The sequence below is a fragment of the Aspergillus affinis genome, assembly GCF_023601865.1.
Source record: "Aspergillus affinis strain CMG 70 chromosome Unknown NODE_47_length_219368_cov_88_841667, whole genome shotgun sequence".
Taxonomy (NCBI): domain Eukaryota; kingdom Fungi; phylum Ascomycota; class Eurotiomycetes; order Eurotiales; family Aspergillaceae; genus Aspergillus; species Aspergillus affinis.
This window is the reverse complement of record NW_026515828.1, coordinates 15,760-28,695: the sequence shown is the minus strand read 5'-3', so window position 1 is coordinate 28,695 and position 12,936 is coordinate 15,760. Positions and strand designations below refer to the sequence as shown.

The 12,936-nt window shown below is 49.6% G+C and overlaps 6 protein-coding genes across 6 annotated transcripts; 2 read left to right on the top strand and 4 right to left on the bottom strand.

Annotated features, from left to right (window-relative positions):
* Positions 1-79: 79 nt before the first annotated feature.
* On the bottom strand, positions 80-874 carry KD926_007689 (uncharacterized protein; the record flags this gene model as incomplete). The annotated part of the gene is made up of 1 exon (XM_053100566.1): positions 80-874. One exon carries the CDS (start codon positions 872-874, stop codon positions 80-82), a length of 795 nt encoding a protein of 264 aa, XP_052955728.1.
* A 3,080-nt stretch (positions 875-3,954) lies between these two features.
* KD926_007688 (uncharacterized protein) lies at positions 3,955-4,754 on the bottom strand (the record flags this gene model as incomplete). The annotated part of the gene is made up of 2 exons (XM_053100565.1): positions 3,955-4,516; positions 4,741-4,754. The coding sequence occupies 2 exons, from the start codon at positions 4,752-4,754 to the stop codon at positions 3,955-3,957; spliced, it is 576 nt and encodes a 191-aa protein (XP_052955727.1).
* Positions 4,755-5,858: 1,104 nt separating this feature from the next.
* Positions 5,859-6,267, top strand: KD926_007687 (uncharacterized protein; the record flags this gene model as incomplete). The annotated part of the gene is made up of 2 exons (XM_053100564.1): positions 5,859-6,093; positions 6,140-6,267. The coding sequence occupies 2 exons, from the start codon at positions 5,859-5,861 to the stop codon at positions 6,265-6,267; spliced, it is 363 nt and encodes a 120-aa protein (XP_052955726.1).
* Positions 6,268-7,898: 1,631 nt separating this feature from the next.
* Positions 7,899-8,968, bottom strand: KD926_007686 (aromatic alcohol reductase; the record flags this gene model as incomplete). The annotated part of the gene is made up of 2 exons (XM_053100563.1): positions 7,899-8,843; positions 8,900-8,968. The coding sequence occupies 2 exons, from the start codon at positions 8,966-8,968 to the stop codon at positions 7,899-7,901; spliced, it is 1,014 nt and encodes a 337-aa protein (XP_052955725.1).
* A 422-nt stretch (positions 8,969-9,390) lies between these two features.
* Positions 9,391-11,112, bottom strand: KD926_007685 (uncharacterized protein; the record flags this gene model as incomplete). Its single annotated transcript, XM_053100562.1, has 1 exon — positions 9,391-11,112. One exon carries the CDS (start codon positions 11,110-11,112, stop codon positions 9,391-9,393), a length of 1,722 nt encoding a protein of 573 aa, XP_052955724.1.
* Positions 11,113-12,170: 1,058 nt separating this feature from the next.
* On the top strand, positions 12,171-12,875 carry KD926_007684 (uncharacterized protein; the record flags this gene model as incomplete). Its single annotated transcript, XM_053100561.1, has 2 exons — positions 12,171-12,417; positions 12,655-12,875. 2 exons carry the CDS (start codon positions 12,171-12,173, stop codon positions 12,873-12,875), a joined length of 468 nt encoding a protein of 155 aa, XP_052955723.1.
* Positions 12,876-12,936: the final 61 nt, after the last annotated feature.

The following is a 12,936-nucleotide window of genomic DNA, read 5'->3' as shown; positions in this document are numbered from 1 at the left end:
ACAACCCCTCACAAAGTCAGTCAGTCTTCCCACCTCTCAAAGCAAAAGACACACAATATCCCATACCGGAGTCGATTCTTTAACATTCATACTCAACCCACCACCCAGTCTCCGCATTCTGCTCCAAAAACACACTAGCATCCTCATGCGCCATCTGCAACCGGAACAGCATGTCTTCCTTGCACTCAACCACCGCGACGAGGTTAGTGCGCGCGGCAGGTTTCTCGGGCCAGAAGGCAAAGTTTCCGTCCCCAAGCTTCTTGTTGTTGTTCTTGTCGGCGCCCGCATACACATTCACTGATGATTTACTTCCCGCCTGGAAGTTCTTGCGTTTCTCTTGCTCGGGAATGCTCCACCCAATCACGCAGGCTTTTGCGTTCGCGGGCAGCGTCCAATGGATCGTCTGTTGCTGGTCGGTCGTGGAGGTCTTGCTGACGTTCAAGTTTGAGGTTGGGATTGGGGAGCTGCCCTCGAGGAGGGTTTCCGTGTGCGGTTGGAAGATTTTGGCCTTTTTGCCGGGGGGAGGACACGAGGGGGCTTCTTTGGGAGGGGGGGAGGATATATCGGGCTTGGGCTTGCTGTCGGTGTTGGGCGCAGGGCAGGCGTTGATGGGAGGGTTGTTTCCGGGCTTCTTGGGCTTGTTGTCGCCGTTCTTGTTGTCCGGACAGCCTTCTTTTAGGGCGCAGGGGTCCACGGAGCAGCAGCCTCGGAAGTCGTTCAGGGAACAGACGTAGAATTTAGTGCCTGCTGCGCACTGAGTGCCGTCGCGAGGAGTGAGGGTCATGTCGGAGCGAGCTTCGGTGGGTAGCGCCGCCGCGAGAGGAGCGCAAACGAGGCTGGCTGCTATGCAGAGGAGGGAAGTGCGGAACAACATCGTGAACAAGTCTTGGGTTTGGTTTGATGGTTAAGGAAGATATTGAAAGAGGTGGGAAATGATAACGAGGAGAGGAATATTCCTTGGATTGTGGATTGGAGATCAAGATCGTGTGAAAGACCGTGATTGCGATGGCTGATGGCAAGATGAATTGAATCTCCCGGCGAGGATCTAGCTATATTTATATCTGTGGAAGATTCCGGTGTCTGTATGAGAAGTGGAGATTTCCATCTTCCTGACAGCGAGACCCTGCCTCCAAGCGAGAATCTCCGTATGATCGAAGCGGAAGCTTCCATACCCAACGAACCAAAAATCCAAAATTAGGGCATCAAGCGCAAGGCGCAGATTGCATTCCTTTGAGCCGCCGAACAACGGCCGACGATGTTGGAAGTCACCAAGATGGAATTAATGCAAGGCAAGGAAGGTTGCTGGCTTTGTCTGCTCGTCTAAGCCCGCTAACTTAGTTGCGCCGGCCGTGTGCTTACCTTCCGCTGGGCGTTAACTAATAACCCTGTCCTAGTTAGTTAATAGTTACCTATTGAATCTTAACTGCGCCTGCATCTCCTTGGCAGCCAAGACGTACCAAGACTACCAACCGCGGAGTAGGGCTGTGCTGATCCTGTGACTGGCCTATTAGAAGCCTGGGGAACCATGTATACCCGGTAGGGCGGATCCACTAGACCCTCGTGTTTTCTATAATTATGATCATGCTAAGGAGCTACCTAGCTTGCTAGCTCGGACCATGTGTTTATCGTCCGTGGTACCTGGTCACCGAGGTAGTAGTGTTGGTTGGACGTATCATGGCGCTTGCTATGCGTATGGTTACATCCGGACGTCGGGTGGACGTGATCTATCCGGCTTGGGTCCCGTAACTTAGATGTAAGACATGTTAATATAACTCACTGAATTATCGTTTCTTTGTCCATGTGGATAGTGACTGGAGGCTATGCTGCGCGAGATCCGGAATTTGAATCTATACTGTGCCTAGAAAATAAGCGAAGCCACGATATACACCATGAAGTAGTATCGTCCACCAGCCGTAAATAAACACTCGACATCTCCAGATTCCGGAGTGGTGTGCAAGAGAGCGACAGGGTTTTCAAGACCGCAGCACTTTATCCAATATCCATCAACCCCATCCACGTCCTCCGGCAACCACCTGGGGTCCGTAGTCCAGCCCTCAGGGACTTCTCAGGGATCTAGAGGGTTAGTTTCTGTTAGACTGGATGGCATTGAGCTAGGAACAGGCAATAGCCACTTACAGTTGTACTGGTCATACTTGTCACGCAGAATTTCAATCCAACGGATTGGTCGTCAAACTACTTGGGAAACAGCAAAGAGCGAAAATTTATGTATTCAAAGCAAAGGCGGGGTTTTGGTCAGGGTGGTGACCTGCTAATCCAAGCACTCGAGTCGTCTGAATCCATGTTCCTCCCAAGATTCACTAAAGTATAGATCCGCGTTTTGTAACCAGCACCATAGAACCCTGCATGCTGGTGATTAATTCCTTGCACTTTGCGCATGGATCCCACCCGCGTGTCCACATAGGACTGGAAAGGTGATCATCGTATCTGATTGTGGTTCTGTATCCTTCAACAAACAAGGCTAAGCCAGGAATGGCATTCTTGTCGGCGGCATCTCTGGGCCATGTCAGTAACCCGATATGTAGATCGACGGTTTAGACAAACCTTCGCATCAGACGGCACGGATATGCTTCTGCACAGCACTCGAAGGGTCTGCCTTTCTTCTTTCCCTTCCTGCGGATAGGCAGACGGAAACCAGGTTTGCGACTAATTAGTTGGTTTAAGGTGCTCTGATGATATGATCGAGAACCTCGCACGGCTCAGCGCCGCCAGCCAAAACTTAGCGCTGGGCCAAGAATACTCAGCAAATGGCGTAACATATCCACCAGCGCCCAAAATTCCACGTCGTTGAATGTCGACTTTTTGAGCAGAAACTTTGATACCGCTTGGCCTGACCACCTCTCTGGATATTTTGGGCTGGCATCAGCGAGATATCGCAGCAATGCGTGCCACGAAAGAAAAATCTTTCAGTTTCCCAGGAGTTATGTTTCATTGACGCCTCATCTAAAGGTAACCGTGGGCGCAGTATCGCTGTACAAAGTGCTTGGACCTACTCGATGTCGGAACCTGCTGATCCGCCTCATGATCAGTATTCTCGCAAGTATCTCAAGCATGTCGGGGTAACGAGCATCTCCAAATGTAAATTCAAAGTCAGTCCGCATATTGACTTGTTCGGTGAAAGCATTCAGTAGCCTTTCTCTTTATTGGGTCATTTCCAAGCTAAAAGCAGGATTGGTTGATGATGGAGAAGAAAATGGAGGTGATAGGAAAACTTCCTCAAGGGAATGGGCGCTCTGGGTGGTTCTACAATTTATGAATGTTTTTTCAAGGACTAGATGATTCACTGAGTTTGAAATTGAGAAGGTGATCTCCGAATAGTTAATGAATTGCTCAGGAGGTCAGCACATCTGAAGTATTATCACATCAAAGACGCTTAATAGGACCATTTTAATAGGATATCGGAAATCAACCGTTGATTTCGCAGCATTAAAACCGATAACAACACGGATGTTGTGCCCTATGTCTAGAAGGATCACTGTTAGAGCTCTGTTATAACTTTTAAACGTGAATCATTGGTGTTGGAACAATATTGTCAACCAGATCAGAGAAGTGGAGGATCCTGACCTAATCCACATACCGCACAGCACCTTGCTTGGCCTAGACTTGGCCTACCATTCCAAATGACATACCAATGGATCAGGAATGCATAGGTGTAAACAAGTGGAACTATAAATGGCTAGGCAGATTGCAGTTTAGAAATGACACTTCACTTTTACCCATCGAGCATATACCTACATTCCGTTGAATCGATAGGATATCTGCTTAGGGCAATGATCAAGTCAGCCGACAATTAGGAACTCTAAGAGATACAACGGACGCGCAGATGCTCCCCAGTCACGTGCTATATTCAGACGAAGCTTGACACAGCCAAAAGGCAAAATCATGTCTAGATATCCAACCATCGTATCTTCCATCAATATCCGGAGCAATCTGTCATCAGACCCCGCTGGTTTTCCTGGGTCTCACGGTAAAATTAGTTCCCTTCCTCTTATGCTTATCCACCATTACGATGATTTGAAAATCATAGTTTTGCTTGACAGCGGGACAATTGAGGAAATGGTCAGGGATATCATCTTCCAAGAACTCTCGATGATAAGCGTCCCAGCGGGCACTTGGGTACTCATCCCAGATTGTGCCTTGGTATTTCAAAGAACCCGGCATTTTCTCTGCGTCGTAGGTGCAAGCCTGACAGTAGACGCCTGGTTCGAGTGTTCGTGTCTGGCGATCCCAGTATGGAAAGATAGCTATCGCCCGGAGGATTAAATTGTGTCCTCTATCATAGTTCCTCCTTTTTTCGTTGAAAACAGGAAGATGAGGAACACGGCTATTCTGTTCACTTCGTTCCCATTTCTGAAGCCGACGCTGGTCAGCTTCACCGCGTTTCTTCGCTTCAGCAAGGTATGCCTGCCATATCGCCTTGTCACTACCATGAACTTGCATTGCCAAGGCCTTGGCTTGAGTAATGTTGGCGAAACGGCGCGAGGGTTGCAAATCAATGCTGTGAATAATTGAAATTGATTCAGTTGCTTCAAGGATAGACCCAAGTTAAAGCGAAGAACCGATGTTTCCGCTATCTCGTACTCGGGTTCGACAGAATTGCATTTATAGCACAAGCGAGTAGCCGTCGGGAAGTAGAGAAAAGGGCCGAAATCGCCACACTTCCGACACCAAGGTTGACAGAACTCGGCAAAGAGCCAGGATATTGAGAAATGCTGGGCGCACTTCGTGGCAGCCATGAGACGCTTTGTATAGCTTTGCGGGCTTGGGATTGGGCTCTCGATCGCATGGAAGGACCACTAAATTCGGAATCTTACACCGATATGCAGTACCAGAAGCCATGCTGGGAAGAGGAGCAATATCGGGGAATATGTAAACAGAATATAATGAAGCTGTGTCCCTGCCGTGAAGGAAGCACATATGTGAAGTTAAAGGAAGGACGACTCCACATTGGCTCATGATGGCGTATCCCAACCAGAGAAATGATCATCACCTTACACCGGAACGCTGGACCTTTTTAGAGAGAAGTTTAATATTTGGTTTAAGACAGATTCGATGGTAATGCATATCGAATACCGTGGGTCACATGTGGTGCACGTGCTGGTAGCCCAGTTAGGGTAAGACTCGACCCGTCTTTGTCACTCAGCAACCTTTCAACTCCCTACATAGCCCTTACCATCAATTTGATTGTCCTTTCACGTCTTTCAAGCTTACAAGAGCCACTACTATCTACCATCATCACCATACGCCACCGGTGTCAGCCAGTTCGAAGAAAGACAAGGCTACGCTCTTCCGTCGTTCGAAGAGACGCTCTCTAGACAGACAAAGTATGTACCGAGGATCAGATCTATCGTACCAAATAGATGATGGCGCGAAATAACTAAGAGACGTGGGACACAATAGCTCAGCTTCTCATCGTGAACGACGCGCCGATCTTCTCTCCAGTCTCTTCTCCTGTCACCACCACGATGTGAGCAAAAGTCGACTACGCTTGCTCAGATTCAAACTCTAACGTTCCAAGGTGCTACGAGATCGTCTGGGTCTACAGCTGTGATTTTGAAGCGGCAAACAAAACCTTCGTGTAATGCATACCGCGCCGCGGAACAAATGGAGGTGCGAGCCGTTGGATCCCCCGTGTATGAACGTGTCAACAACCGATGCCGGGATCATTGTGTGCCTGTTTCCAACTAAGTCACCTGGGGTCGAGACTGGCGGCGTAGAAGGGGAGGGGAGGGGGAGGTCAAATAAATGGGCCGAAGAAATGCCGTCTTTGTAATTCCGTGGATTGTATTCCGTAGTCGCATCCTCAAATCTCCCATCTCGTAATCTTCCTACATCATCCAATGTCACGAAGAATGAAGATCCCCGAGGTCCGTAGACTGTTCGAGAAATTCTCTGGCCTCAGCAAAAACATCAAGTACAGTATCCGCGAAGACACCCAAATCGGCACACTGTCGCTAATCCCCCTTCGCAACCAGTCCACCATCCTCGGCGACAATAACACCGACGAGTCTCTCATCGCAACCGCCAAGTCTTCCTTCCTGGACACCCCGGAAAGAAAAACTGCGAGGCCACGATGTATGAAAGGACCCGATTTTAAGGTTCCTTCGTTCATGATTGTTAGGTGTTGTTAGATCTACGACCGCTATGTTTGCCTGTGCCGCTAAAGAAAAGCTACGTAGCAGCAATGTGAAATTCATGACACGAATGGAAGATGTCGGCGTGATACTGACAGTGATAAACGGCTCTTAGCATATTACTGTCGAGATCATCGTGTTACCGACGAAGGGGGGGGCGGGGGCGTCTATCAATATAAAATGGGTTCTGGCACTTCGACGGTCTCCAATGGGGAAACGAAGCAGAGGCTATCACCGCAGCAGCTATGCGTACAGATATGTTTAACTGAAAAATCTGTTCTAGCCTTTTGTAATATGACAATGATAACATATCCCTTCGTCTGTCAATCAGCAAGCAGCAACGAAGTGAAATGGGAGCCTTCCTGATCCAACCAGAGAAGCGATACAATATCCTGAGCATTTTAGATGCAGAAAAATCAACTAACTAGATGTAGTCATTTTCGGTCGAGTCTCAGTGAGACACAGCCTGATGCGATTGAGTTTCTAAAGTACATTTGGAAAAGTAAAACTGTAGATTCTGCCTTCAGGACGACTCTCAAGCACTATTGCCGAGCTGATTACGCTGCCAGAAATGAGATGCTTTTTGCCATACATAAGGGATATTGGGAAGCTAGTATCCTCGGCTGCGTTGTTGACGGCATTCGCAACGCCAGAGGAGGAACCAACATCTTCAGTATTGGAGAAGGAAGGTGAAGAATCCTGTATCACTCATTAGATCTTTGGTCACAATTGAAGCGATGTCATTGAACATATACCTTTGGAGACGTAGCAACGGCAACGCCCTCTCCCTGAGCCCACTATTAGCACCTTGTATCTTGTCGTGGTGGCTTTTCACGTACAGCTGGGATGGCTTCCCACGGGGGACAACACAAGGACATGGAGGGAGAGAGGGGGATCCGTCAACTTGGATGGGGAGGACGCGGGTCTTTTCACGGACCTGTACCATACGTTAGAGATCAAACTGGGGGGCTGGATGATACTGAAACTCAATGATGGACGAAGTAGAAGTGTCTGGAGCAGGAAAGGGGATAGTGACCTAAGATTGAAGAACTGGAAGGAGATGCTGGAAATGTAAGTGATTGCGAGATTCTTACAGTCCTCAGTGGTCCGGGGGGGGGGGGAATAGAAGAGAAATGGAAACGAAGGGCCTACAAGCGACTTTTCACCCCGTCGCATCTGCCTCTCTCCCAGGGGAAGGTGCGCGTCACCCGGCCAGACAAGGATGGATCAAGTCCACGCTCTTCTTGTTCCTTCCTTGACAAGGACTGGACACAAGGAGAAGAGCAGCGCTTCAGCCCAGGTCCACAAAGGTTCAGACACGCCGTGTAGTGGAACCACGAGCAAATGCCGAGCCACCCATCAGCAAACTTTGCCCAGCGATTTTCTTGAAGGACGGGGCTGCCTGGTCTGAATGATGGAGGTAGGAACCTTTGTTTTGCCGACCACACACTGCAGAAGATAGAAGATGCTGCTTCAACCCCCAGAGACCGAAGAGAGCTACGGTTAGATTGAAGCGGTGTCGAGATAATAGAAATCTCACCTTGGAAGCAGAGCAAACCCCCCGGATCTATCTTTTGTCGTCTGTACATTGAGCAGCGGCAAGGAATGGAATGGTACTCTTCTTGACCTAATAAGAGAAGCGATGCGATCTTTTGACCATTTCATATCTAACATTCCCCAGCGCTGGTCTGAAGCAATCAATCTTCTACTGTACAGTTTAAGCCCCCGGACCTGCAGATGTCGCCTTCAGGAAGCCATACGCTCAGCACGGCTCTGCAGCTCCTTCACCATATCTATCCCGACCTTTGTCGACTCATCTAGGTTCTCTTCCGGCAATCCAAGGATCCCATTCAGCGCCTTCGCCGAAAATTCGCTCGGCTCATCCGGATAAAACGCTCTTGCGAACAGCAATTTAGCAAAACCAGCCATGTTGCCACCTTTAACCAGCGCCAATCCATCCTCGTATCGCTGCTTCGTGGCCTCGTGCGTAATTGTCCAGTCGGCGTCCGTAGTCCCGGTAACACGCTTGACACTCTCGAAAATTTCGTTTTGACTGACCACAAAGCTCTTGATGTACACGCCCTTGTTAAGGAACGTCGACAGTGTCAGGCTCTTGTCATTTTCGTCCTCCGGAAGCTCCTTGAGACTCAGTGCCTTGGCCACTGCGCGCCCGACCTGCGATAACGTTGACGTCGTGTTCTTGGTGTTGCCATCATCGTAGATCGTCAAAGAACGCTTGTCAAAGTCGAATCCGAATCGTGCTTCGCCGCCCGCCAAGCTATAATCGTACCAGAACCCACAGCACACGGTAACCCATTGCATGCCGAGCTTCTCGATCTCCTCTCTGTTGGCGATGGCTGTAGGACCCAATAGTATATCCTCACCGAGCTTCACGTTCTCAATGTCCCCGGCGTATTCGTTCGGCATCACGTAGGGAACACCAGCTTTGGCGGCCGCCTGGACAAGCTTGCTGTGGGTATCTCGGCTAGCGGTAGGTGACATGGTTATGATGAGGAATTGTTGGTGCTCGAGAGCGGCAACAATCGTAGACTCGTCGTCGTAGTTGACTGCGGCGACTTGGACGCCCGCGGGGAGTTTGTTGGAGCTGTCTTTGCGAGATATGGCTGTGACTGTGTGTTTTCCGGTCTTGAGGAGTGCTGCAGCAAGGTGAGATCCAACGGTGCCTCCGGCCTGGGAGTGTTTATTAGTATTGTTGTAAACGTGGAGTTGTTGACTGGGTTACTTACCCCGACAATGGCGACTCGCTCGATGACGTTTCGGAAGCCGGTGGGCTGGTCTTTGGCGTATCGGGGCATTTTGTCTTTCTTTGTTTTGGGTTATGCTTTTATGACAGGAGGTTGAATTGATTCGTGGAGTGTATTTGTTGATTGTTGTGATTGTGGTCGAGCGAGATGGTTGAGGTGTGTGGGTGATTGGGTGAGTGTGTGAGTTGTGAAGTTGATGATTTATGCCGAAGCAGAGAATACTCATCCATTTATAGATTGAAGCTCTAGTCTCGAATCCTTTGTTGGGTTTACGCAATTCGATGGGGGCCAAACCAGCCGCAGTAAAGTCCGCGATCTCCGCCGCCGCAGCCGCACAGCAACACGCGCGGATAAGGCTAAGATCCACTGATGCGGCGATAGATAAGGAATAACTCCGCAATAGCCGCACCAACGCCGCCCAACACCACGAAGGATGACAAATTACATACGTCATGTCAACAACCCACGCACTTCTATAGCTCGGCGTCCCAACCAAGCATCGACAGATACGGATCGATGAAGAACTGGTCCCAATCAAGCTCCCAGCTCATGTCTGGCACGGAGTTGTTGGCCTCGGATTCCGGCTGCGTCTGGGAAATTTCATAGCTTGCCTCGACAGCTTCCAGCTGAGCAAGCTCCTTGCGCTTCTTTGCCATATTTAGGCTGAGTAGGTGCCGCGCCATCGACAGCGCCTCACGAGTCAGCCCTGTATCAGCTGCCTTGACGAGGCTTTCCAATCCCTTGAAGGCGGTGCCGATATGGGTGGAGGCGGTTGGTGTGTCGATCGCCAACAGAACGCACGCATACTGAAACACGCTACCAATGACGTTCCAGAACAAACGACCCTGGGTGGCGAGCTGCTCGGCCGCCTCCACACCGGCGTTTCCACAATCGATGACGAGTTTGATGAACTCGTCCGGTATCCAGGTCTTGAGCTGGTAAATGCGTCGATAGAAGCACAGCGCGATGTCTGCTTTGGTCACCACCAAGAAGGGATGGCTGACTTGGAACTCATCTAGTGCTTTGAGACGCTCAAATAGCTCCTCGCTGGGATTCGAAGGCTGCCGTTCAAGTTTAAACGGCGAGTTAGGCGCCGGGATGATCTGGATCAGTTTTACGAACTGGTCGGCAACAGAATCCAATGTCGGAATGATAGGCTGGCAAGTCACAGCCCGAAATTGTACCGCCGAACAGTCTTGCTCATAGGATAGCATGTTGTGTCCCGCCCAAGCGATCCAAAAGATCCTCCTCAGTCGGTCGGCATCATATCCCAGGACCGCGGTGCCGGGCATGGACGCCATCTTCTTGATGTTCCCTTCCTCGTGCAACCCCACTGTTTCGCATAGATGCATGGCAGTGCAGGAAGCGATCCAAGCATTGTTAGGGCGGGTCGTGGCGCGCAGGTAAAACACTCGCAAGCACCACGCGACGATGTGGTCGATGCTTAGCATGCGCATGGAGGCCGGATCATCGAGTACCGTTTTCGCGTACTGCACCAGCTCAGACTCCCGCGGATGTCCCTTGGGGGATAAAAACGACCCAAGACTAGCTATTCCGGCGGCTACGGCGGCAAAGGCAACTGAGGTACTACCGGAGCCATTGTAATAATCCTCACACCGGTCGAGAAAGATTCTGGCGTCCAACAGGTCGCCTATAGGGGCCAGGGCCGCGAAATACGCACCTGCAAAGTAGCCGAGGTCGTTTTTGGATATGAGTTTTCCAAGCAGGCAGTGAGTGTTAGATGTCTCTTCTGGTCGGATGCCAAAGTTGTAAGCGAATGATCGCATCTTGAGGGGACAGTCGGAACCGAGAGCCGCGCTTAGGATGTGTGGAAATGCCATGGCCGCTGACGCCCCGGCGTATCTGGATTTGTGCTCATCGAAGATGCCTGTTGACACACTAGCCACGACGCTAGGACTATTCGTCGATGAGCCGTTGACTTCGTGAGGACTTTGCTCTGCATGAGAGCGGCTCGTCAAACGACTTCTGCCACCATGGCTGATACGCTTGCTTTGAGACGTGCCATCAACGCCATCGCCTGCAGCGCCGGTGATGTCGTCCTCCTTGTACTTGCAATTGTAGTCATAGGTGGTGCACATGCCACATGGATATTCGGTGTCGCATTTCCGCTTGCGCTGATGGCACGGAATGCATGCTTTCCTTGCGCGCTTGCGCTTGGGGATTGTCGCCGACATGACTGCCAAGAAGGTTTGAATTTCAAAGCCCCCTACTGCAAAAGTACAACCGTCACGGAGCCAATGCGACTAGTGTTGCGGGGAAGGTTCGTAGCGAGCGAGTTGCGTGATACATTTCGAATAGGGGATGCTGGAGGCTCCATGTTGTTTGTGTTTGTTGTGGCCGCGGGAGTTGACTAAGCTGCCATTCTCATCGCCTCAATGAACCGATCGAATTGATCGCGTAACTAGTTGATATATTTACTTTTTTATGGCCTAAATTACACGTTATCCAGTATCGATTTTTTCATGTTTTTTTCGGCTTTCATAATACCTTTCACTCCATTGTCATTAATATTTGATCGTCGTGACCGCCGAGTTCTCTAGAGGTTACCTTTTGTTTCTAGAATATATAAGGAGCCGTCGAGGCTCTCTAGCTTAGGATACGAGCTTATATTCTAACGACTCAGATAGCAGAAACGCTAAAGGTTGCACGATACACTATGAATTGAATCGGCTGCAACTGAAAAAGCGTTCGGTCGTTTTTTTTTTGGAATTATATCTAACTGTTATAAATGGGTCACTTATCTTAAAGATTTTCAAGTCGCTGAGGATTGTCGACATAATGCAGACTAGTAACTAGTGATGAAGAAAAAACACCACCCGAATACAGCGTAGTATAATAGTAATTAGCTGGATCCCCTTTCTGTATAATTTTATTTTATCAGACATCATTTCCTCGGCCGCAGAAACTGTCAGGAACCTTTCGGTATGTTGGCTCACATGACTCTGTCACGTGACCCCCAGATAGTAGGCATAAATAGTTTCTTCACGCAGAACAAGCTGCACTCTATGCAGCTTATTCTTCGTCAATGCATACCTACGTTTCTTGAGGTCAGTGCCTTACACTAATAAGCTGCATCGCTATTTCATTGATTCCATCAGTATTTTATCAGTTTCATCTATTTGGACCCCTTTGAACCTTGTTCTCGTTGACTTGATCCACTACCCGTTTGCACAACCTTGGCATTGCCAAGGCCTTCCAGAATCCTTCTAGGACCTCTAGAGTGGACCTCCCGATGGATTGTCCTACTACTAGATCGTCTGCCGCCAGCAGAGCCAGCAGCGTGGCTTCACGGCACTCCCAAGAGAGCCAAGATGAATCCACTACTGAGCCGCAGACTCCTAGCACCGCCGTAAAGAAGAAACCTGCGAAAACGACCAAGATCGCCAGCAAGGCAGCTCAGCCCTTCGTTAATAATCAGCCAGATCCTAAGGCAACATTAACTGTGCGTGCCTTCATCACTAGCACCCGCCTCGACCTTAGTAGTCTCGATATGATATCTCGTATCAGTTTCGATCGCTCTCCGGCCCCTACAGATTGTTCTACTGAGACCTCCAACGCTACTCACGAGATCGAGATAATGAAGTTAACGATTTAGATTTTAGAGGAGCAGGCGAATGCCCGTGATATCTTAGTAATTTACCAGAGCTCGCGCGCTGAGCGTTACAAAAAGACTTACTCCGAGACTATACAGATTATTCTCTACTTCTAAGAGGAAGTTATCCAGCTGAAGACTGCCGCAGAACAGGCCTCTGCTGAGCGTTTCGAGCTTTTCCAGCGTCTTGAGGCCTCCGAGCAGCCCGAGGCCCTTCAGCCTCAGAGCCCCCGAGTCTCCCTCCTAGATAAAGATCTTTATGGAGTCGATAAGCCGGTTAAGAACGTAGAAGACAATCCCTTTTTTAGCCTGCACGAGAACCTGCGTTCCCGCAGCCAGTTTTAACGCTTAGAACGTTAATACACTACTGAAATTACTGTAATTGAAACCTTTAGTCGTTCTCGCG